The 25,147-nt window shown below is 43.6% G+C and overlaps 7 protein-coding genes across 7 annotated transcripts; 4 read left to right on the top strand and 3 right to left on the bottom strand.

Moving 5' to 3' along the window:
• Positions 1–1,741: 1,741 nt before the first annotated feature.
• CCR75_003702 (uncharacterized protein) lies at positions 1,742–4,174 on the top strand (the record flags this gene model as incomplete). The annotated part of the gene is made up of 1 exon (XM_067961795.1): positions 1,742–4,174. One exon carries the CDS (start codon positions 1,742–1,744, stop codon positions 4,172–4,174), a length of 2,433 nt encoding a protein of 810 aa, XP_067822584.1.
• A 2,487-nt stretch (positions 4,175–6,661) lies between these two features.
• On the bottom strand, positions 6,662–8,705 carry CCR75_003701 (uncharacterized protein). The gene is made up of 2 exons (XM_067961794.1): positions 8,142–8,705; positions 6,662–8,045 (listed from the first exon to the last, which is right to left on the bottom strand). Exons 1-2 carry the CDS (start codon positions 8,536–8,538, stop codon positions 7,327–7,329), a joined length of 1,116 nt encoding a protein of 371 aa, XP_067822581.1. The 5' UTR covers positions 8,539–8,705; the 3' UTR covers positions 6,662–7,326.
• Positions 8,706–9,943: 1,238 nt separating this feature from the next.
• CCR75_003700 (uncharacterized protein) lies at positions 9,944–13,115 on the bottom strand (the record flags this gene model as incomplete). Its single annotated transcript, XM_067961793.1, has 2 exons — positions 9,944–9,955; positions 10,458–13,115. The coding sequence occupies 2 exons, from the start codon at positions 13,113–13,115 to the stop codon at positions 9,944–9,946; spliced, it is 2,670 nt and encodes an 889-aa protein (XP_067822582.1).
• A 167-nt stretch (positions 13,116–13,282) lies between these two features.
• CCR75_003699 (uncharacterized protein) lies at positions 13,283–14,344 on the top strand (the record flags this gene model as incomplete). The annotated part of the gene is made up of 1 exon (XM_067961792.1): positions 13,283–14,344. The coding sequence occupies one exon, from the start codon at positions 13,283–13,285 to the stop codon at positions 14,342–14,344; it is 1,062 nt and encodes a 353-aa protein (XP_067822705.1).
• A 95-nt stretch (positions 14,345–14,439) lies between these two features.
• CCR75_003698 (uncharacterized protein) lies at positions 14,440–15,559 on the top strand. Its single transcript, XM_067961791.1, has 2 exons — positions 14,440–14,883; positions 14,947–15,559. Exons 1-2 carry the CDS (start codon positions 14,511–14,513, stop codon positions 15,486–15,488), a joined length of 915 nt encoding a protein of 304 aa, XP_067822706.1. The 5' UTR covers positions 14,440–14,510; the 3' UTR covers positions 15,489–15,559.
• A 45-nt stretch (positions 15,560–15,604) lies between these two features.
• On the top strand, positions 15,605–18,106 carry CCR75_003697 (uncharacterized protein; the record flags this gene model as incomplete). The annotated part of the gene is made up of 1 exon (XM_067961790.1): positions 15,605–18,106. The coding sequence occupies one exon, from the start codon at positions 15,605–15,607 to the stop codon at positions 18,104–18,106; it is 2,502 nt and encodes an 833-aa protein (XP_067822707.1).
• Positions 18,107–18,814: 708 nt separating this feature from the next.
• Positions 18,815–20,329, bottom strand: CCR75_003696 (uncharacterized protein; the record flags this gene model as incomplete). Its single annotated transcript, XM_067961789.1, has 1 exon — positions 18,815–20,329. One exon carries the CDS (start codon positions 20,327–20,329, stop codon positions 18,815–18,817), a length of 1,515 nt encoding a protein of 504 aa, XP_067822708.1.
• Between the last annotated feature and the right edge of the window lie 4,818 nt (positions 20,330–25,147).

The following is a 25,147-nucleotide window of genomic DNA, read 5'->3' as shown; positions in this document are numbered from 1 at the left end:
GCTGTGACAGCTATGCCGATTTAATTACCATCGCTGCGATAATTTGGCAAAGAATGAGGCCACGAGGCATCCGGTTTCTTCGTGATTAACAACAATCTGCGGAAGTCTAAGAGGGCACTGATGACTGTTCTCGACAGCGGTCCCGAAAGGCATGTTACGTGGTAGTACTTTGGAGAAAAATACGGACTTTAAGTAGTATACCAACGTCGCTTTAATTTTAACTCTTCGCCTTTCGCGGAGATTTTGTCGATTCGGTTTACCATGTCGTTTCGATCAAATATACAATGGCCAGGTCGTGGCTTCAACGTCGCGTATCGTTGTTCATGAGCATGGAGAAGAATATGTAAAAATTATGATCTGGTTAGTAGCGATAGGAGGTGCAAGTCCATTTCAAATACATTGACGCGGCCACCATTTGATTCGATGAATGGACCGTCCTTGAATGGTTGAACGGCTTTATGACGGTGTATTTGTTCATGCATTTAAAGCAGTTTGGGTAAAAGTTTGACTTAACTTCAAACGAGTCAGACATAACGCGGCATGCAAGAGTAAAGCGTATGTCGGAAAGGACGTGCCCAAGGACTGATAATTTTACTTATTTAATGCAATCAGCAAAGGTGGTCAAGCTTCTATACTTTGCTACATTGAACTATTCGTGTGGTTTCTACAAACATCGTTAAAGCGTCGTCACACATTGATGTTTTTTGGTGTGTGACGCTCGTGTTCATCGTCCAGTTATATAGGATAAGGCGTGTAAAATGCTCATATACACCGCTTGACGCTGATCTCGCGACCACGTCATTCGTAAAGTTGATCGATCATTCAGTTAAAAAGGTGTCACGTGCTCCGACGACCACTGTTTGCTTCATTACCATCTATTAGTTCGGTGGTCGTCGTGGTATTCATAAAGTCGGCACACCCACGAACAGACGGCATGGAATACCGATGTCTAACTGTTGTTTTCGCTATGAAACAGCTCTCATGATCACCCCAGATGTCATTCGACCAGCCTTTGGCACGTATTACACATATACAGCCGTTCATTAATTTACTCTGGTCCATTGAAAAAGCAAATCAAGTCGATTGTCAGACTTTATTTTGGAAAATTGTACGATGTATTCGTCGTACAAACAACAATTACAGTACCGTGCATGTCAACGTGTACTGACTCGATTATGGCACGTCTGGCCGTGACGCAAATCCTTGCATAAACGCTTATATATTTGACTTTCGCGTAGACTTTTTCAAAGGCCCTATTCATGTTTTACGAGCTGTTGCCGGCTTTTATGTAATCGGCTGTCCTCCGTCACTGTTAGCAACTGTAGGCTTTCCAGAACCTTTTTTTTTAGTCTTAAAAGAAAGACCATAATTAACAAAAGTCAGTACTTGCATCGCTGCGACCAGGATTTTTAAAAAGGTGTAGGGTCGGGGTAGGGTCCAAATAGCCCCAATCGCGTCCAGAGACCAATCGATTGAGGCCCCTTCGTGTCAAAGGAGCTTCTTCTCCCAACAAAGGGAGGAAGTGAAGCAGGAACTGCAGTGGCGCGAGCGGCACGTATCGCTTACTATCCAGTTTGCGCGAACCAGTCTTGAGCCTGCGGTAGGACAGGCTGTGTCGAGTTTGCGGCTTTTTGCATCACTTTTTGTGAAAGTGACCTTCACTCTGAAAAAAAGTGGCCACAAGAGAAGAAATCAACGAGTGTCGTGTATGCACAGTGTGGCGTTGCCTCGGCAAGTTAACATGACGACGACGACGACGACAGGCCATCCTCAGATGGAACTGTCAAGCTCAAGTGTACCGCGTCGCCGCCATCCTCTCTATCGCGGAGACATGCGCACTCGAGACACCCAGGACCCGAGATTCCCTGCAAGGACACATATGCAACAGGGGTACACGGGTTACGATGGACAGTATTTGCAACAGTGCCAAGGAATAATAAAACCGGGACAATTTCATGGGATGCTCAAGCCTTCGAAGGCAAATGTTCCGCAGAGAAACGAGCCACCGACTCGACAGCATCGAGCAGCAACCAGTGAAATAGTGCGGAAACGCTCCGATTACGTCGTGCGGGATGAGGATCTCGTAGGGCGTCCAGCAATGATTGCACTACATCAGGATGATTTGCAATTTGATGACGTAACGGAGTTGCCTCGTGCTGATCGAATCGACTACGGCCACAAATCTCGTGGCAGCAACCAAAGTGACACATTGCATGGCAATAGCAAAAGTGGCACATTTCATGGCAACAGCAAAAGTGGCGGATTCCGTGGCAATTGCAAAAGTGGCGGATTTCGTGGCAATTGCAAAAGTAGCATACCGGCAACAAAAGCAACAACAAGACAAAGTCGCCCACGCTCCGGAACTACGGACAATCAAGTCTCTCGAGAGCCTCAAATGGTAGTAGCTCCAATTCAAGGTTCGTCTCGCAGTGTCCAAAACGACGTATCTAGTCTCGCATCGGGACCGGCCCCACTTACGTCCGAGCCAGTGGCATGGCGAGTTGCATTAGATCCCAAGTCGAAAAAACCTTACTATTACCATCGAATAACCCGTGAAACAACTTGGAAAAAACCCGCGGAATTAATTGCCGCGGAAACTCATGAAAAGCGTCAATTTTTTAATGTGATGGAAAATAATATTCGACTTAAGTTGCGCGATGGGTTTTATTTGCGCGAGAGTGACAACACGTTTGTTGCCGGTCTGCATTCTCCCAACACGGGGTTTCATTTGGCTGAACTGTCTTCAACTTTATCCACACGTTCGTGTACGAGTACCGTGAGTTGCAATAGTTCCCGTAGTAGTTTAAATTCCTTTTCCAATGACTCGACACGATCGTTACCAGGATCAAGTTGCCATTTTTTAACCACTTCAACTCGATCGTTACCCACCACTCCCGATCGTCATGGCAACTCGAGAATGTCCAACGAGTTGCCTTTGCAACACAATGTCGAAGCAACTGATGTGGATAAACGACCCAGTCTTTTTCGGACACTTTCTTCGTATGAAACCCCCGTCATGACTTTATCTCGTAAAGAAAGGGACTCGAATGCATGTGTATTACCATCTCCCATCCAAGAACGGGTGCGTCTCGCGGCATTAATGCCACGCACCGCCGATTTACAAGCTTATGCTCGTGCCGTGCGTTCCGATCGTGGCCACTCCCGTCCGTCATTGCCACTTTCGACACTAATGGTCCCGTTGGCATCAGACAAGTTGCCATGTGTTTTAAAAAAACCTGTCGTAGGGCATCCCACGTCACGGTTACGTCGTTCCAATAGTACCAATTCCATTTATTTACGCATGGGTACAATGGATACCCCCGATCAAGGAGCAACTATACAATGTGTAGCCACAGTCTTACGAGCTCATATGATGGAAGCTTTAGACGATCCTATTCGATCCAATGCGTGTTTTGACGTGTTTGTAACGAATCGAGATCGTCAATATCTACCCTTTGCAAAGAAGGAGGCATTCAATGATGCGAGTACTTTGCTGGAAAAGGAAGAGGACAAGGAGGTTATGGTGGATGTTGTGCCAACGTTGTCGGACATTGGGACGTTTATTCAAACTGTTTTATCCCGTGCTCAAATGGAATCCGAGTGTATTATCATGACGCTTGTGTACGTGGAAAGGTTGTTAAAAATGACGAATGGAACGTTGCAATTACGTGGTGAAAATTGGCGTAAAGTTGTATTTTGTGCCATGGTCATGGCGTCGAAAGTATGGGATGATTTAAGTATGAGTAATGCCGATTTTTCAACTCTGTGGCCGGAAATTTCGTTGAAACAAATGAATGAATTGGAATGGGTCTACTTGCATGCTGTGGAGTATAATGTCCGTGTTTCGGCGGCATCGTATGCCAAGTATTATTTTCATTTACGATCCATGTGTGCAACCATGGGATTGTTGAAAGCGTTTGATGAAAGTGCGCCTTTGAATGTCGACGGGGCACGCAAAATGGAAGTTTTGTCGAAAGAGTATCAAGAACGTGCAAAAGTCATGCCCGTGCCTCGACGTCGAAGTGTTACGATTACTAGTGTCTTGTCGATGGAGAATCGATTGATGGTAGAAAATAATGGATTGCAAGCGACGAAAGCGTCTCCCAGTGCGAGTTTAGAGCAATTGGTACAAATGCAAGTGTATGTGGCAGGAGGGGCGTCGTTACGGGCATGAAGGGGCCAAACTGAACGTTGAAAACTCATAGGAATGGGTTGTGGAACGAGGTGGAAGGACAAGACGTGGGGGGATTGATGAATGTAAGTGTAGTGATTTGTCGTGCCAGTGTGTTGGTAGCTGTTGCGAACGATAGTGTGAGGAAAGGAGGGATGTTGAGGCAAGTGATAAAGGTAGTTTTGAGAGACAATGGGGGTTGTTTTAACGTCGAAACGTATGGATATGGAAACGCGATTGTGGTGGTTTTTTTGAATGAATTGCTTTGTCTTGTTTTTAGTATTGCGACTGTTCTTATTTTACAATTAACGTGTTACACTTCGTCGAATGATTTTATTTTAAGCCACACCATCGTTATTTTATTATTATTTCTATTCGAGAGCCTGTTGTTGCCGGAGGTCGAGTTAAATATGCCTCATTGACGTATTTTATTCTCTTTTATGGAAACTCCATAAAAGACTGCTTGATCGTTTAATTGTCTGCTTTGCCACTTACTATGACAATAAGAATGGAAATGACTCTAGCCACGTGAAGCTCAGTTCACACGTAAGCTATTGAAACAAATGTCGAACTCGATGCCTCTGACTATCCACAGCCATCCCAACTCCATTTCAGCTACATGGAAAAAGGCAAACTCCCTAAACTATATACATTGTTAAAAGTCTCATGAAACCCCTTTAAATATTCGCTTCTCGTTAAAGAAATAAAACGTCAAATTAATCAAATGACAAAAAAAACGTAAATTCTTTTAATGACATTAGCGTTAAAAAGGCCACAAATCGTTTTAATAAAAAAAAACGAATGAATACAAAAAATATTGTAATGCTCTCCCACTTGCACGCCTCTCAGCAGCAACTGTTAATTGTTTGAAAATGACCCGCACAACAAAAGCTTCACGTTATCCAATGCATTCCACGTGAATGCTATCGTTACAATTCCATACGCCTACTCGCCATGTTTTATTTAAGAAATTTCATAGAAAAAGTATTTACCGTATCATCTTGCGGTGCTTGTCAATGTGGAAACGTGCTTTGCTTTCGTGGAGCACGCATTGAAACTCCATCAATAACAGGGTATCGCTCGGCAAACGAAGGCGTTCGTGGCGTTTTTAAAAGCGTTTGCAACACAGCATCCCGTCGGCTTGGATTTTCATGCAAATAGCGAAATTTTTTAAACACTTTCATGGCATATTGTGCATCAATGACAGGATCATGATCCGCTTCTTGAATTTCGTGTCCAAGTAAATACTTGGCCACGTGACGCAACGAAAAATAACGATAACGAACAATGCCATTCGTGGACTGCATTGGGAGTCGAAACAGATCCGCGACATCAAACTCGGCTTTATAATCCAATGGCTTTTGCAGCGTCAGCCATTCTAAATCTTTTTTAATCGACTGGCCGACAATAACGCATGTCACGGGCAAAATTTGTTTTAATCGAATTAAAGCTTCGTTTAAATCGGGTGCATTTTTTAAATTGCTGTTAAAAAAAACATGCAAACGGTTAAAATGCAAGAAAGAGTGTTTGTTTTTTTGAAATATAAAATAAAAAAAAACAGACCTCTTTGTGATTCCGGTAAGCTGTGTGAGGTAGCTTACGATGGGCTTTCCTGGCTTGACGTACTGATCAAATACCACGTTTTCATTCACATCTACCACTGCAATGCGCGCGACATCACGGTCACTGGCGTACACGGAAAGGATGTCAATACTGATTTTATCACTATTGGCAACTTAATTGAAACGCACTTGGTGCCATTTCCCGTGGCTACACATTCGACATCGATGGCAAAAAACTACACTCAAAACAGGACAAACACGTTGGTACTAAAAATACACACATGTATACAAAAAAAGAGTTGTGTTTCCCACCGGTCCTTCAATATCCCGTGTCAAGACGGGCAAAATTTCACTGATTGTTTCCTGAAGTTGCAAATTGCCTTGAAATTGCAATTTCGTATTGCCATTGTTTTTTTCCACAACAATTGTTTTATTCGATTCATTATAGTCTGGTGGTCTCATTATTGCCAACCCCGATTTATTATATACTCCAGCACTGCCGTTTGACATCGCCACAGGCGGCAATTGAGGTGCCACCATCTCATCGTAAGTCACGCTCTCAAATGATTCTGAGGTATTGCTATCCACCACTGTATGCACAAAGGGACAATTGTTGCCGTTGCGACAGCCACTCTCGGACGCGAAAAAGTGGCACGTACGTAGCGGATTAGGTGTCGGAATGTAAGGATTTGTGGCGGTCAGCGTGATATTGACCGTGGAGGCGTCATTATTGTGAAGAAAGGTGCACGATGAACCTCGGAAACAGCCCTGCGGCGACTGAAAGAAGTGGCACGCGTTGGGGCTGCTCATAGCGGCACGAACGCGACTGTCTCCAGACGCTTTGGGCGGTGTCACTTTTTGTAGTTTTTCGCGACCGAACACTTATTGGGTAGAAATAATCAAATTAATTACTACATTTTAAAAAAAAGGCCTCAGAATTAGCAATGTTGAGATGGAGCAACTTAATGTCGCACTGTCACTATAGTGACAACACCGTACGTCTTTCGAAAGTCGCGTGTTTAATAGTCTCATGACTATCGAAATTCTTTTTCTGGTATCTTGAAATTCTTTTTCTACGATCAAACAAATAGAATTACTTTGAATTGCCCCCATTTGGCCATATTCTTGTCGAATCATGCCTACGCGCAGCATCATTGAAAGAAACGTACCAAATCAGCCATCTTATTATTCTATAAAACATTTCGTGCAATAAATCACCAGTCTTTTCAATCAGCTCCACCATGACAAAGGAACATGATTCCACATAGCATGAAACCGCTTTAAATTGATAAGCTCCCTACATTGCCAAAACCCCTGTTTTTTATTCATTTGAATCGTTTTTTTTTTTCGGCGTTCCCACTGAACTGTATCCATTGAAAGCGGCTCGCACCAAATCGTAACCTCGCAACTTTTTCACGAAGCGTATGTTCGTATGCGTTGATGACGTCGCACAGGGTTTATACGTTGCGTGCCTTATTCCTGCAAATATTAAACGAGTTTCTACTTGTTGGCTACAAGAGCCATTCTTATGCGTTGTCTACACTATCATATCATACGTCAAATCGTCTTCACATGGTCATCGACCCTCTTGCCTTATACACTTGCAATCATACGAGCACACGCAAGCGTAGAAGTTGTATTCGATGAAGAGAGGGGTGGTACGGAAATTGAAAGCGCCACGGGTTTCACGGTGGTTCCCAATGTCAAACTCGCTGTTCGAGGGACTTGCGTCTTGACCACGGGGGCCATTAGAGGCGATAGTTTCGAATCTATTAACGACGTTGGTGACGCATATCCTGCTGCCATGGCATGCCCTTGTTCACACATTGTGGCATTCTCCTGCACCCGCACGAAACGTCCTTTAATCCGTGGACGGTCATCGGCTAATTTCTTTCGACAATCGTACTTGATACTTTTCTTCCACGTTCGATTTTTGCGTTTTTCATGAAACTTTTCAAGTCGAAGTTTACGCTCCGTAGGAGTATAGGATCCTATTTTTTTGTCCCTCGTAGTAGTCGCAAGTGGTCGATGGCTCAAGAGCGAGGTGGTGGATGTCAAGAGTGTGGTTAAATGCATTCCTGTGTGTTCCTTTGAAGTCTCTGCTGCTGTTGTACAAAGAAGCGAAGGAGCATTCTTTAAATTCGTCGCCTGTTGGGGCTGACATTCTAACGCTCGAGCATTGTCGGAAACCAAAGTCGTTTGGTGGCGATTCATTGGGGATGGAATCGTAAACTTCATTGTATCAAAGCTCATTAAGAGCTTTTCGGCGTCCTTGGTGGTACTTCGATCCGAAGGCGTATAGACCGGCTCAACTATAGCCGCAAAGCAAGGTTTTACATGAGTTTTGCATGCGTTATCAAGTATTGTTTTTTGTTTAAAAAAAACGGATTCAAAGAGTACAAACGAACCCACAATCGACGTCATTTCTGCCAATTCATCATAGGCCACGCTGCCACGTAAGAAGGAGGATTGAAAGCTAAAGTCGTTGACATCGTCCGTCGGCGCGTGGTCTTCAATAGTCAGTGCGAGGTCCATGTCGTCGACCCATTCAATGTCTTGGCTTAGCCGATCGTCAAAGTCCATTGCACGGAGATACTCTTCGCTCGTCCATCCATCACGGTCGAGCTCGGATTCTGTCGGGAGCTTCTCGTCCCGACGGGCTTTTTTCACGTCACTCCCGTTTGGAACGACAGTTGTAAAGTGCGGACGCTTTGTCCGTTGTGTTGTCGCGCTCTTGAGTTTATCCTGTGGTGACAAGCAAATGAGTGGCTTAACTTCGTCCACGGGATTCGGAGAAGTCTTCATGCGAGGTCGCGATGCGATCTTTTCGTCGTAAAACGAAACAAACGGAGAACGAGAAGGACAATGGTAGAATTCCGTACTCCTCTCGAGGCAAGGACGTCCTGTAAATGGTCGCTAAGTGGCGGCACGTGGCAATAAATTGCAAAACGCGCGATAGAAGATTGTCGAAATCAGTTCGACGACTTGGTTTTCCGTAGAGGATTTTAAAATGGTGGTCCGAAAGACGGCTCTTTAACAGAAAACACATCTTTGGAAAAGAGGCGTGAGATATAAAAAAGCATTCATTGATGATTGGCTGATAATTTCATTGATCGCGCCGATTGGGTAGATAGAAATAAATAAATCACGAGACTCAATCGTACGAAATATGATTTTTTTCGGATGGCACCCACCTCAAGCATGGGTCTGTATCTAGGAGGAAATGCTGCTGTTTCTTGCGTTATGATCTTTTGTGTGCTAAAGGATCATAAAAAAATGAATCTTATACATGCAATAAAAAGTGAGATTGTGACGTGTTAATCGAAATAGTGACTGAAAATAAATGTTGCATTGATATCAATAATTACTTTATCCAAATATTAAAATGAATTTAAAGAGAAGACAGCTTCTCTAAAAAAGAAGCTCATTTACTTAAATGCTGGGCAACACAGCACCTCGTGACATGTTTTGCCTTGAATAAGCCTCTTTTACTGGCTGTGGGGTCCTACAGAAAAATCTAGGCGCGTAAGTGTCCTCACCATATTGTATACAGCAGTGTCAGTAGTTGCCCCCGATCGTCGCTGATTCCAAGCGCAATAAAGACTGCACTGTACAAGAACCGAGACCTATTTGCATTTCTCTGGATCTTTCAGTCGCTAAGTGACACTTTGAGGCAAAACCAGACCCTCGGAGTAGCAGCTCACAACAAAAAGCCAGCTCAGTGATGTGTACAGTATTGTGTACAGTAAGAAGCACAATCGAGCCGTTTGTCGCCGAACAACCTTCCTAGCCGCACTTTAAAAGAACAGCTCTCTTGAGAAAAAGCTTAAATTATTGTTGAATCAAAATGTGATTACTGTAGGCTTTCCTTTGACAAGGCGGACTGTCCGACATGACATCAGGATCGGTTGGAGTCAATACAGTAGGTCTGGCCACCAACGACGGCCAAAAGCGTCGATAATAACGCTAAAGCAAGCAGGGATTAGACGAGATTTTATTTTTTATAATAGACACGAAGTCTGCAATGGAGCACCGAAATAACAGCTGCTTGCATCCAATAAATTTGCAAGTCAAACGTATGTTCTGATGATCAGCACTCAGGTCTCGATCACGCATTCAAATATAAAGGACGCTCTATCGTGATGGTATTTGTCCTAATCGTCAGCTGAAAGACGTAGTCTTTAGCTAGGTCGCATGGCTCATTGATTAATTAAGCCTGTTCCTGCCAGCATCACTTCCAAAGCAGGAATACGCACATCGAAGAGCGAATAATTGCATCAAAACGTTGTATTTATAATTTTTAGTCAAATCGCTACTTAATTATGGTAGAAGAGTAAACGCACCTATTCGAAGACACACAAACGACTTAATATATTACGTTCCTACGTGACGATCTTCTATCTACTATTAGCTCTATTCTATAAAATAACTTGGCGCACCAGACAATCGTGTCTTGAGACGATTGGCGGGTTGATTCAAACTTAAATTAACCAATCAATAGAACTGATGTCGTAGTAATCTATTACTATTAAAATCAATAAAGATAATGTTTTGTACTTCTTATTTCCTCTGATAGGAAATAATACTCACTATTTCTCTTGTAGGAAATTATGTTTATGTAACGGACACCATTGTTACCTCGTTTCCCCATCAAGTCTTCCACGACAATCAATCATATCCAAAACAAAACTGTCCTAGAGACTCCTTCGCTCTTGATATCGTACACGATGTCCAAGTTCGGGCTGTAATGCAGCAAATCCTTCAATTTCAAGACGCACGGGTCCTTGCAAGCGACAAAGCACTTGTAAGAACGTTGGCCGATGTTTTGGAATATCGCAAAGACAATCTTGAATCAATTTGCGTCGAGCGGGAAGGCAACTCGAGGGTACAGACGGTCGCAATCCTTTATGTGCAACACGCATCAGGACCTTTAATCCCGTCTCTTCTAAATCATAATACGGCGTCTCTCGTGTCTCAAGCTCGGTAAGAACGATTCCAAACGAATACACGTCTGCTTCCGGCCCATAGCGTTCACTTCGAATAATTTCCGGTGCAAGCCAAAAAGGTGTACCCACAAGAGTCGTTAATGCGTCAATGCCTTTTTGATACCGACGACTTAATCCAAAGTCGCCGACTTTACATCCAAATGTCGCGGAACACAAAATATTGACACTTTTCAAGTCCCGATGGACCACTGGACGTTCTTGAGAGTGGAGATAGAGCATCCCTTGCACAACATCAATGGCCATTTGTAACAAGGGATCGGCCCACGTAAACCGTTTGCCAATACTTGAATGCAAACAACTATGCATATCGCCATTTTCAAGATATTCCATGACAATACATAAATTTGACGCATTGTCCCAACTCGCACCAATAAATTGTACAATATTCGGATGCCGCAAACATGACATGAGAGTAATTTCATCCCGAAAACTTGCTAAAGCACTATCGTCAGGCAGTATAAATGTATTCGATCCGTGTCGATGCCGGCCATTTTTTGATGCCACAATATGTTCCCGACGCATTCGTTTGCAGACAACAATTGTCCCAAAATATCGCGCTTTAATCACGTCCCCCATGGATCCTCGTCCAATGGCTTGGAGAAAAGTAAGGTCATTCAATGGAATGTGGACTTTTTCCAAATAATGCATTGCAGGGATTGAAAGAATTCGAGCAACCGCTTGCTCTTCCTCCACGTGGGCCGTGTCGTTTTGTAATGCGGCTTCGGCTTGTTGTAACGATGTTTTGAGGTTTTCATTTTCTTTTTCCACAAGAAAATTGGATAAAAAGGATCGACGATTCGTTCGATCGGACGAGTACGAGAGGATGAGGATTAATATAATGGCGATTCCGTACGTGTACGTAAGGAGCCATTGCAATTGAAGACCAAAGGCACTCACGACGATCGCGTACGTTGTTGCACCCGTGCATGTCACGACCCCAACTTGCACGAATTCCAATCGAATGGAAATGACAAATAAAAAACTAACCAACGACGCAAAACTCACAAGTATCTGTGTGACTCCATCAAAGCATTCAAGCGTCACGCGCGTGGCAACGTTGATTTGCTCAGTTTGTAAAATTCCAAGCGCTTGGGTAATTGTAGCGTTTTGAATGTTCGAGCCAACGTGGAATCCAGCAAACGTGGACAAGAGATTTGGATTCATACGGTCACAGGTGGTATACTCACGAACGACGGTGACATAAGCGTTTGTGGCAAATCGAGTCGCATTGGCAAGCCAAAGTTGAAACGATAGATTGAAAACAATGATAAGAAAACACACCCAACTACGCCATCGTGTTTGAAATGGATTCCATTGGTTCGATAGAACTGCAAACGGAAGCGCTATGAAAAGGTAGATCCATTGAAAAAGCGTTGGCAACGACCGATACGAAAGAATGAATTGCTCCATTTTCGTCCCACTTGAGCTCAAGAGTACGAAATAAGCAAGATGAATCAACACATGAAGCGTGATCCACATACTGACGTGCCAGCGTGCACGTTTAAACCAGTAAATAGCGGTAAAATCTTGATACAAGGTCTCGAGCGTAGCGTCTAGAAAAAAACGCGTATACTTGTTAAATACTAGCGGATCGGGTTTCAGTAAAACAGCGTCAATATACTGCACGGTTGCGTCGTCAACATTAAGAACTGTGGCTTCTGTGTCATACCCACGATTTGAGAAGTGACGGGCTTTTTCTCGCCGCTTTAACCGTCGATTGTAGCGCTGTTGCCTCCTTTCTCGACATCCATCATACTCGTTATTTCGTCGATATTCAAGCGTATTTTGAATCTCCTTGTGTTGCTTTCCAGCGGACGAAGAGCTAGAGAGAAGAGCAAGAGGTGGTGAGACAAAGGCCACGCGCTTGCCACTATCCTCCCAAGGTCGTCGTCGTCGATCTTTTGACCGCGGTGACAAGTAGTGATACGAATGCTGTTCTTTTCTATTGAGTCGTTGCGAGTCGTTTACCTGTACAGACGTTTTCGTACGAGTCGACTGCGTGCAGCGAAGCGCTTCTGTCTCGTGGGTTGCCCTTAAGAGCGGCCCCTTTGGCGTGAGCGACAACACGCTGCTATTCGATATCACAGGACTATAAGTTGTGGTTGTTTTTCGCCGTAAAACTTCATCATAGACTCGCTCCATTCGATTTTTCGCGTCGTGGTCGTGCTGGCTACTTAAACGAGAGAGCTCGGATCCACCGACGTCTTGAGCTCTTGCGTCATTTGTTGACAACGTGGAGCTCGGACAAGGTGCGTCGGATACTGATGGTATTTGTAGCGCGATTTCATCTTGTAAAGGACTCTTGGACGCCTCGTAGGCCTCGTCTTGCCGCCGATGAGTGTCCAGCAGCTCGGCTACTGTACTCTTTCTAGCCATGCTAACTACGTGAGACTTGGGCTGGCTTTTTCTTACACACTTATTTATAGCAAATGAAAATCAAAGAATGGAGCACGAAATAGCAATTTGATCCAATTAAAAAGCGGCTAGGAAGTTCCTTAACTACAGATTGTAAATTCCTTGCTAACGCGTGGACGTCTTTCACGATGAAGATGGCGAGTCTTGAGAAGCCTCAAGTGTGGTCTTCCAATCCCGTGCGCTTCATGCGGCTTATTTTAGCAATTACGATGCTTCTTTCTTTATGGTATATGTGGCAATTCACGTCCAAATCGGTCGTATCGAACAATTTGAAGGCCACGAATGCAAACGACGCACAAGAGGAGCCTTTGGAAGTCCAAATTGACCGATCTCGTGCCCACACACAATATATTGTACATGGATTTGAACACGCACACAAATTCGTTCGCGAGTACAATGTCGAGACCATGGGTCCGTTGTTTCTACTGTTTCTAAGCGATTTAAATGATAATGGCACGTACTGGTTTCAGCCGTGTGAACTTGTCCAACCAGCGATTTATCGTGGATTTCAGCGTGCACCACGACGATCGAGGTTATTAGAGATACGAGTGGGTTCAGAGCCATATTGGAACGACTTGATGAACCCGTTTCGCCAGAATCAGCTCTTTTATATCGACTACTTGCCCACTTTGATGCGATACGATGGTGGAGGGAATTCCTCAGCACTGCTTGCTGGTCCGAATTGCTTGAATCAAAAGTTGCTCGATGTTGTGTTTCAAACCAATTTATATACAAGGAAAACACGTCGCAAAAACCGTATTGTGCACTACAACACTGTACGACAAGTCCTCGACTACCTCGCGTCGTACGACTTTAGCTATCCGCTTTTCCTCTATATTGTGTCGGGTGTCCACGCTTTTAATAATCGACTATGGTGCCCATTCTGCGATAAAGCCGAGGTACCTGTGATGCATTATTTTAACGAAACAGCTACAGATTCGGCTGTGATGTTGCGTATTGTTGCCGCACGTGAGCCACGTCAATGGTTTGAGGAAGACAATGATTTTACAGGGAAGGAATTTAGCGAAAACGTCGTGGTTTTCGATGGTGTGCCGTTTTTGGGCTATGTCGGTCGGAATCACACGTCGAAGAAGATCCACGTGACTGAATATGTCTACGGTCCCGACCGGCATGACTTGTTGCAGAAGTTCTTTCAACGCCAAGCACCCGGACTAGCGGTAAAAGCTTGAAAATTATGAAAAGAAAAAAAGTGTGTACTAGTACTTAAAAGTGGCATTTGTTTTGATTTTTGGAATTTGTGATTCGAATTGTTTCAAAAAAAACTAAAAAGTATTTCAGTCGTTTTCCTTGCGAGCCAGTCATTAAAGAAGTAGTATTCGTAACAATCTAAAGACCATGGCGATGATGAAAAGGCGACGCGAGCAGGAGAATGGGGCGCACGCGGATGCAATTGACAAAGCAAAGAAGCAGAAAATGGTTCAAGCAGGTGGCAAGAAGTACATGAATAAGCAACGCGTACTCGTGTTTTGCTCGCGTGGTATCACGACGCGATATCGTCATTTGATGGACGATTTTCTCAAGTTACTACCTCATCACAAGCGAGAGGTCAAGTTAGATGCAAAGGATACATTACATGTTGTCAATGATATTGCAGAAATTAAAGGATGCAATACGACAATCTTTCTGGAAGCCCGTAAACGTCAGGACCTCTACATGTGGATTAGCCGAATTGGTACGGGTCCTAGTGTAAAGTTTCTTGTACAAAATGGTACGTTCTATCGCTCTTGTCGAGACAGGATATTTTTATAAAAATGTAACGATTCATCTTTAGTGCATACAATGGACGAGCTAAAAATGACGGGTAATGCGCTATCAGGATCTCGACCATTGCTTACTTTTGACAAGGCCTTTGATGACGTACCTCACTTGCAATTGATACAAAAACTATTTACACAAGTATGGGGAACGCCCAAGGCGCATCCAAAAAGCAAGCCATTTATTGATCGCGTCATGAGTTTCTACTACGCGGACGGAAAAATCTGGGCTCGTAATTATCAACTCGCAGACGACGCAGAGACCAAGAAAGCCGAGATGGCGGCTTTTCATCGAGGTGAAGATTTAGTCCAGCTTATTGAAATTGGTCCTCGTTTTGTGATTACGCCCATTCGGATTTTTGATGGTAGCTTTGGGGGTCAGACGCTGTACCAGAATGAGCGATATATCTCACCTAATGAGAACCGCCGAGATGCCAAGGCGGATAAACGGGATCGCTATGTCTCTCGTAAGACGGCAGAAGTTGGTCGCAAGGAGCGCGAGCCCGAGCGCCTTTTGCCCGAAGATCAATTTGCCGATGTCTTTGCCGGCACAGGGTAACGAGGTTACATTCTCGAGTTTAATAGCCTCCTGGTAACCCCTACTCAATAAATGAAATAAATTGCTGCTGATTGGTTAAAATCCTTTTTTGCACATTTAAAAAAAACGGAGCACGTATGAAAGCGTTTAATGCTTGGCGAGATGGCAAAGTGACTGTGGATGCTATCTCGGAGCTGCAAATGGTGATCCAAAAGAAAGATTTAATGATCCTTAGTCTTCAGACTCAGCTAGAGGCATATGTGATGCAATTTGGCGCATTACCAGTAGATAAAGTGGATCAAGTCGCACAAATGAATGCAATCAATGAGCCCCAGGAGAAGCGTAATAGAGAATGGAGCGTTGAGAACAAAACGACAGCTACTGATGAGAATGCTAAAGTCTTACGAAATAGTAGCGATAATTTGGTGCTGCAGCAAGCTAAACGATCGCATTTGGTTTCTACATTGCCACGAATACGAGCCAATTCGGACGTGGACGAAACCCGAAATTATAGTCGTTTTAGCAAGAATGTCGTCCTGGACTACGTAGAAGACTCGCCCATGTTCAGACGTCAGATTGAGAGCTTTGAAGAATCAATCACGGGGCTTCGCGCACTATTAAAAGAGATTGTTGCCCACTCGAAGGAGTACACCGCGGCAGGAAAATACTTTGGTGAACAAGAAACAGCTTTAGCTCATGAACTCATTCAACGTAAATACGCGCGTGCTATTTTTTCAACCAGTTGTCCAGAACTTGGCAGTGTATCGGAATTATTTAAAGAAATGTCCGATACCTTGGTTCAAATCCAAAGTTCTCGTGTGAGTATGTTGCTCCGTATCGAGTCCTTTGTGAGTCAATCAATGTCTCAATTTGCTGAAAAAGAGCTATTGAAAGAAGCGAGTGAATTAAAGAAGGACGTCGCGCGACTTGGCGACGAGTACGAAACCCTTTTGGGTAAATTATTAAGCAAATCGAGACAAATTGGTCCATTGGGAAGTCAAGGAAGCACACCAACGAATGGTTTTGATACATGTATTAATAGTCCCGCACAACGAAGTACAAGCTTGAATTGTAATGGCGAATCTACACTTTCTACCATTCCTTTGTCGTCTAGTAGTCACACTAGCTTTGGCTTGGATCCAGGCGGTGGTAGTCAAAAACACCATCGAACGCTTGAACGCGAAGTTGTAGTTGCTCGTCGACGTTTTGAACTCGCACGTTTTGATCTCGTGCGGTATTTCAATCGAATCGACGGCATGAAGAAACACGTCTTGGTCGAGTGTTGTAACTCGATTTTATACGCTCAATCGAGTCATTTCCATGCATGTCACGACGTGTTGAAAGCAATCGAGTCAAAGTTTTGGAAACATCAAGAATTATTGCAAGTGTCTCGTCAGAATTTGGCACAAGATGAACTGATGTGGACATCCCAACGTGAACACTTAAATACTTGTTTATTGCACGATATTGAGCTCGTTTGCTCGCATGAATTGAATGAAGTATCGCTTGGTACAGCACGTTCCCCAAGCATGGAGACATCCATTCAATTGGATGCGTTTCCATCTCTTAACTTGCCTGTTGAGGTCATTTCCACCGATACGTTGAATAGTCGACAGACGGTTGCAATGGCTTATCCTAGTGTCACGAAACAAGGCTTTTTATTCGTACGCAATGCCATGTTTCCAGCTCGTAGTTGGAAACGGCGGTGGTTCCAAATTCAAGCTGGTAAACTCTTTCAAAGGACGTATCGCAGTAGTCTAAGCAAACATTCCATGGAGAGTAATTTGACACTCGTGTGTGATCTATTACTCGCGCGTGTGCGTCAAGTCGAGCATTTTACTCTACCTTTTTGCTTTGAAGTGATTGATACCAACCGTACGAAATTGTTGCTTCAAGCAGTGAGTGCTTGCGATATGGCGGATTGGATGGATGTTGCACGACGTAGTACTGCGAGTGCGCTTGAGAAACAAAGCCATCGCGAAACGGTTCATCCTGACCAACAACATGTGATTGACGAATTGATTCAAGCCAATTCGTGCTGTGCAGACTGTGGCCAAGAACCAGCCGAGTGGGTATCAATAAACATTGGTTGTCTCTTGTGCATTGAATGCTCGGGAATTCATCGAAGTCTTGGCGTGCACGAGTCCAAGGTACGATCGTTGGCATTGGATTCGTGGGACATGCCCCTTTTGTTCCTTTTACGAGACGAACTTGGGAATGACAAGGTGAATGCTGTATGGGAGCACACGCTTGGATTGAAGGATACGAAACCAACACCTTTGACTCAACGAGAAGAGAAAGCGCGATTTATTAAAGCCAAGTATCATTTTCGAAAGTTTGTCGAGCCATTACAAAATCTGGATGAAAACGATCACGTTTTTCAAGTACAATTATTGGAGCGCTTTTTTGCCGGAGCTGCTTGTGGTGTTGTGACGGAGCTCATGTGGTGTGTTGCTCATGGCGTCGACGTGAATGAACGTGTTGGAGAAGAGGAGACAACGGCACTTTGTATGTGTGCCGCCTCGGGTATGACCATGTGTTGCCATTACCTCGTTCAGAATGGAGCGAGCTTGACTTTGACGGATACATGTGATTGGAAAGATGAAGAGTTTGTTATGAATAATGTGAAATTGATGTAGAAATGAAGTCTTGAATAGAAATTGTTTTTTTTTTTAAATGGTTGTTTTCAGACGATGATACATTTGTACGCCTTAATGTCTGTCTGTTTAGAAAAACAGCTATCCAAAGTGATGATGGAAGTGTCAAGTGTAGGGACCCTTAGGTTAGAGGCTCACTGGACTTGAGCGCAATCTCAGTCTTATGACATACGGAGCCTTAGCTCTGAAGGAAAGGATTTCAATTTGAACAAGAGGATAGTGACATTATCATCCAACTAGGCTGACGAGCACTCGACTGTATTACATGCAGCTGTCCAATGTTGTTAGTGCAGTGCTTCACAAGAAGTTTGTGTAATGCCGTTTGTGATGCTTCTATCTCCGTGGGCATCGCTCTCTGTTAGGCCATTTTGAATTACATAATTAAAAAAAAGCCTTTTTTACGTTTTGAGAAAGAAAATGACACTTTTGAACACAAATAAAAGTGCGTAGCAAGTACTCAATCTTTCAGTTAAATTATTTCTTCGTATTAAACGATAATACAGCAAATTTTGACGTTTCCAATGATATCAAATTGCACCCAGTTGCTTCAATCGCAGCTTCGTAGGCGAGTTGTTCCTGACTCACACAAACATTACGCCTTCAGTTCCCTTCTATCGGGTCACAGTGTCGTTTCACGCATTCTCGGAGCCCCGCCATTCACATTCCTGTCACAATTAAGTTTACGCGATTTCAAAGAAATTGTTCTTTGATTGGGGATGTCCGAAAGGACGAGGAAGTACCCGATCCATAGGAGACCATATACCCCGAAATGAATGCACGGGCGTTCGTGCCATTCGCTTGATTATTCTCCATCTCTTGACTTTGGTCTTGCGATGGTGATTTTTTGTAAAATTGATAAAAATCTAAAGCATGTTTATGAGTCGAGCCACGTTTAAAGAACGTGACGGTAGAGCTTGGCATTGTCGGTTCCGACTCGGCTTTGCTCACTGACATATCAATAGGATCAACTCGTAGCAATAGCATGTTGTTTAAATGCCGTGCCAACATCGTCAAACGTTTGTCCGTGGTTCGAAGACCCATGACACAACGCACACAGAACTTCGTCTGGCAAATCTCTATTGCTTCTACGCCACGAGTTTCTTCCATATCTGCAGTCCGTACACCACGGGTAACGTAGCACGTTTTGCAAATGACGTCACCACAAAGGCGACAGTGGTGCCTTCGGCGATACATTAAGTGGAACTTGCGACAACAGATGCTACAGGATAACCGACTGTCATCCGGTATCCAGTTCTTCATAGGCGCAAGTGTTTGTTTCGCAATGTTTTGAGAATCAATTACGAGGGAAATGTCGCTAAGAATCGCCATATTCAGACGGTACTGAGCGTGCGTCACAAACGACGATTCGCTTGTTTCACTCGACCCCATGACAAAAACGTCAGACGCTCCTTTTAGCGTATCAATGGATGGAGCCACGAGGATCGTGCGCTTCATACGTACACGCGTGAGTTTCCTTGAAGTCGATAGTTCGGGGCATTCCGGGATATCAATTGACGCCATGGCAATGAACCCAATCTCTTGTCCTTTCGAATCCGTCGTACACCCGACTATTTCGACAAAACAGATATCGCGCTTGCCAGCAAAGGAATTTTCAACCACCCACTTGATACCAAAGTAGCTGTCTCTCGACGCACGTATGGTGTGCAAAATTGCACCATCCAGCACGACTGGGGACAGTAGCTTCTGTTGCCGCACAAAGTCCGCCGAAGTCGGAGCAATGTAGACATTTACAATGTCGCGATAATGGCCTTGAACGCGTCCAATTGTGCGATACGATTGGAGCGATGGACGAGGATCAAGAGGATCTTGACGTCCACTTGGGGCACCACACGTACGGCGTGAAAAGGACAAGAGTTTCCGACGACGTTGAGCACTGCTTTGATTACTTAAGTGGGATAACGAACTCTCTTGATCGTCCATACTGACAGCAGTAGCACGTTTGCTATTCTTGAGTGTTGTGGCCCACGACGATGTCGAATTGAACGAATCGGTGCCACGAAGTGTGTACGTTTTGAGCTGTCCAAGGGAGCTTGCAAAACGCCATTCCGAGTCAAAAGTGCTACTCGAACAAGTCGAGCGAGCCAGGATGGCATCTTGTACTTGTTGCTTCATCATTAATTCTAGTCTGGTCTCTTGAGAGCCAGTAAGCGACACTGGCGCAAATGCCGAGAACGTCGATGGCATTGACGATTTCTTGCTCGTTGCACGCGTGTGAAAGTTTAAAAATGAATTGATTGGCCGTGATCGAGTCAAATTCACTATCAAGAACGAGTGTTGATGCCGAATTTATCTCACAACCCACGCGGATGCCGTAAGCGTCTTCTTCGTATTGGTTAACCGTGGTCCGAACTTTGATTTCTACTGAAATGTATACCACGAATTTAAAGGATACTTTGGGACTTTCCGGTTTCGTCAGATCAGACAAATGCACGTCACTGCCTCGATCGGCAGGGTTTTTAATCCTTTGCGCTCTATGATTTAACATGTGACTCGGGTGAAGCGGTTCAGTTCGGCTGGGTTCTGCATATACTGCCTCTTCTTTTACCGTGCATGTGGAATGTTCCGACAGCTGCCTTGGTGTATATATTCGAGGGCTGCTGCTATCGATCCTTGCGCCTGTTTTCTAAGGAAATAATCATTGTCCTTTCCACCCAGGTTGGTGCCACTTGCGCCAGAAAAGTGTTCGTTGTGATTAACTCATAGCTTTTACATGACTTCCAGTGCCACCAGCGTGTTGTTTAACATTATTTTTAGAAAGCACGTGGCTGGAAAGCGTTGAGACCATGTCACGATGGCACTGGAGGTGCTAGCATTGTGAGATTCAGTAGAAGGAGACGGTTTAAAAGGACTGTTTGTATGACGTTAAAAAAAGTGTAGGTGAAATCGTTTCTACACGGCTAAAGCCAAACATACGGCTGGAACTTGTCATTTAAGAATGATATAAGGCTTCCAGTATCCTTAGCGCGGTTGTCCTATACATAAGAAGCCCTTAGAACTATTTTCACTAAACAAATGTACTTTACAAAGCTATTTGCTTAAGCTTTCTAATTCAAGTGGACAAAAGTGCGCGGTAAATCGCAGAAAACGCAGCACAATTTTCGTTCGATCGCGTAAATCATCGCTATTTTACGGATGTCCAACTCGTGCGCGGCTTCGATAGCAGCCCTTCCATGCAGTAATCGAAAAGGTCGTGTTGAGGCTTGTTGAACGAATTCTCGCTAAGCGATTAGCCCTGGTTTATGATACTCAACACCAATGATGTTAGAATTGGATGAGCCTTGATGACGCCAGATTTTATAAATCCAGACTTTTCTCTTCATGCGGGGGGGGTGCGAGCTGAATACTTGTCCACACAGACCTATCTTGCAGTACTGCTCATGAAGTTAATCCGGAGCAAACACACATACGGAGTTTGCAGTTTTTTGTTCGAGAAAGAAACGAAGACTTGCATGTCCAGTACTGAAGGTGTGGTATCTAATCTGAAGATACAATGTCAACTCATAGGTGCATATAAAAAGGGGCAATGAATCCGATTTTGATCAGATGGGTTTCGAGTACAAGAAGTCGACCTAACCATTCGAGCTTGTCACTGAAAGTGATACATTAAAAGACCGGAACTTTGCTATTGTACTTCGGCTCTTTCCAAGTCGTGTAGAATTGCGAGCAATGTTAATTCCAGTCAATTTGGAAGAATTAGCAGAAGCTGACTGATCAAAAAGCTTAAACGTAGAGTGACACTCGCAACCCTGCGTGCCTTCAAAGCTCTTGAATTTTTCTTCCGAAAGAACTCGCGAAATAATCTCACAAAACCGGGACTGACAAAGTGTCGTCTCAGCGCTGCATGTATCAGAAATACCACTCGGTAATGATCAATGCGTTGGCCGAGCTACTGTCGCTAATCGCTGCTTTCCAAAAACTTGAATGTTCCTTGCCACAATCTACGGCTCACGCAGAGGACAATGTACCGTTTGTCAGAAGTTTGTGGACCGTGAGCTCGCTGAGCAGCCACTTGATTAGACTCGCAAACATTCTTTACGGAACCTTGTCCGACGTGAGGTTCAGTGTTGACTCAACAGGTGCAAACTTTTCCAATTAGTCGATGCGATCGTCATTAAGCAGCTGTAGAACGCTTGGACAAGTCTACTCACTCCTTTACTCGACTTTACCATTCGTCGCGAATCGCGAAAAATGGCCTGTTTAAGGCTGGCAGTCTTCGCTGCTATGCGCTTACACAAGCGAATGCAGCAATCGCATGCATGCCGACAACCGTCGGAAATTACGATTCACTTGTTCTAGTGGGTGCTTACTTTACTCTCTTACGGTGAACTCGGGAAGCATTGAGCAACGGAAGAGTGAATTGACTTAGGGTGGTATCTAGGTTTCTTATCAAAGATGCCTAGTAGGATGATGGCGAGGGTATACACTATGAGCTACCGAAGATCCTGCAGCCATTAGTCGTTTCATATCAAACTTTATATCGACATTTTCGCTCCAAGTCGCATTAATTGTAACCTGAGGAGCTGTTTTTTAAATTGAGAGCCAACAATTTGAGATGCATTCGTAGCCTTAACGATCAAACGTTAATAATCGCACGTCGGCCAAAACATACGTGCTCCGTCAGTACAATCTTAAATTAGATGGGGGCATATACATTACCAGCGAGTTGAACGCAAAATACATTAAAATTTCTGCAGACTCTCATAATCGAAAAGCTTTTTGGCCTAGAAACTGGTCAATTTTGCCACACTTTTGATTTAATATTTACGAATTCTGATCCATTATTCGTGCGCTCTCTTGCGCATGAATGCTAGTAGTCTTAGGAGGTTAAGCTAACGATGAACTTTAGTTTATTTTACTTTATCTAACTTTTGCGGTAGTGCATGCTTACCTTTCAAATAAGTCAATCTTAGTGCTCTTTTTGTACCCGATATGAGCACAATTACCTTATGTTTCCGTTTTAGTCAGTTTTCGTGCGTAATTTCTTTGTTGAATGAGCATTTTTGCTATTTATTAAAGTTATTACGCCAATATTGAGAAGTCTTTTTGCAGGCCTTTCGAGCCACTGAAGCTGGGAAGGCCTGCATAAAGGTTTCTCAATATGAATTTAGTTACCAAGAAGTTGCTACATTACGCTGGTGTGTGGCTATACCGGCTCCTAAATGTAATTGACTCAAAAGAGACGCTTCTAAAGAAATAATTTTTTAATTTTGCGATGAAATTGATGGCTCATACCACGAAAATGTTTCATGTTTTCATTATGAATTTGTAGAATTTATTCAATTACGAAAACAGGAGGAGGTTCCCAAGATTTTTTTATTTTCTTGCGTTTATATACGTATATTATTCGATTTTTGCTGAAAGGTGGAATAAACATAATTGCACCCAAGCAATTAACACTTCGTGGTTTTAATATTCGCGGCACTATCTTATAATACATTCCTAAAATATAACTTTAAAAAGCTCTTAAGCGCTGGGCACGCATAAAAGCTGATAAGACGCACCATTTGTTAGTGCTTCCTCAGTGCTAGCTAATCTACACTGACAACAGTGACATCAAGGTGGCTTCGAATGCTGCACGTACACGACATGGGGAAGATGTGCTACCGGTTAAATTTTAACGTGGTTGGTCTGAATTATGTAACGGGGTGTATCGTTACATGAAATTAACACTTAAAGGTTGTTAATAAATATACTAAAAGGTAGATAATATTTGGAGGATATTATTTTAAATAGTAATGTTAAAATTTTTTATCCATAAATAGGTATAGGCCATTATATCTATTTATCCGCAGACCAATCAACTGACGTAAGCAAAAGAGAGAGAAAGATGAGATATTTAAGATAAGATAAGATAAGATTTCAATTGCATGTTTAGTATTAGTTTTCAATTAAGTTAGAGTTAACAGATAGATAGAAGAGATACTTAATTATATTAATACAGTTTTCATTTTAACCTCTTTAAGCTACTTGTCTTTAAGAGAAGTCTTCCTCTGGACGTCCTATCTTACGTGTAATCACGAACTGCAAACTTAACACAAAAAATGGCGAAAGCACACCTGAAGGTTGCTCATGCTCCTATCACTAATGAAATCCGCATAGCTATCAGTAAAAGGAAGCGTGATACCAGTGGAACACAGAAGGATATTGCACAATGGGTGGTAGAGAAATTTGGCATGACTGTCAGTCAAGCTGCGATTTCCAAGATTCTCAAGCAGCAGGAGCACTGGATCTCCCAAGGTGAAAAAGCTGGTGCAGGAGACGGAGCAAAAATTTGTATGGATGCGAAGCGTCAGAAGACTGTAGAATACCCTCTCATGGAAGAGGCACTTTACAAATTTGTGCGAACTTACAAAGATGTCATGGATCTCTCGGGTGAACTTTATAAAGAAAAGGGGAGGATTTTTTTGGAGAGACTGTACCCCGATCAAGACACAAATACGTTTCAATTCTCCAATGGCTGGTTGAACAGGTTCAAAGCTCGATATGGAATCAAAGAGCGAGTGAGACATGGAGAGAGCGGTTCGGTTAACATGGAGATACTCGAGCAATCCTTACCCGCAATTCGAGAAGTTTTGGATCAGTATGAATGGAAGGATATCTACAATATGGATGAAACGGGTTTGTTTTACCGACTTCAGGTATGTCGGGGCCAGTTGAAATCACTTTGGAAGCAACTTCAAATACTAAAATTTATTGCCTCCTCACTTAAGGCTGATCGTTCACTTGCAACGAAGCAACTGGAGGGCCGCAAGCAGCACAAGGAACGGCTAACTTTTGTTGTTTGTGCCAACGGAGATGGCTCAGATCGTGTCCCACTTTGGGTGATTGGGAAATACTTGAATCCCCGTTGTCCCAAAAATATCAATCGTCAGAACCTTGGCTGCCACTACAGGGCAAACCCGAAGGCTTGGATGAACAGTGTATTGTTTTTGGAATGGCTACAATGGTTTAATCGGAGGATGGGGAGAAGACAGGTGCTGCTGATTATGGACAATTGTCCTG

This window comes from Bremia lactucae, linkage group LG1, assembly GCF_004359215.1.
Source record: "Bremia lactucae strain SF5 linkage group LG1, whole genome shotgun sequence".
Taxonomy (NCBI): Eukaryota; Oomycota; class Peronosporomycetes; order Peronosporales; family Peronosporaceae; genus Bremia; species Bremia lactucae.
This window is presented reverse-complemented; position numbering and strand designations above follow the sequence as displayed.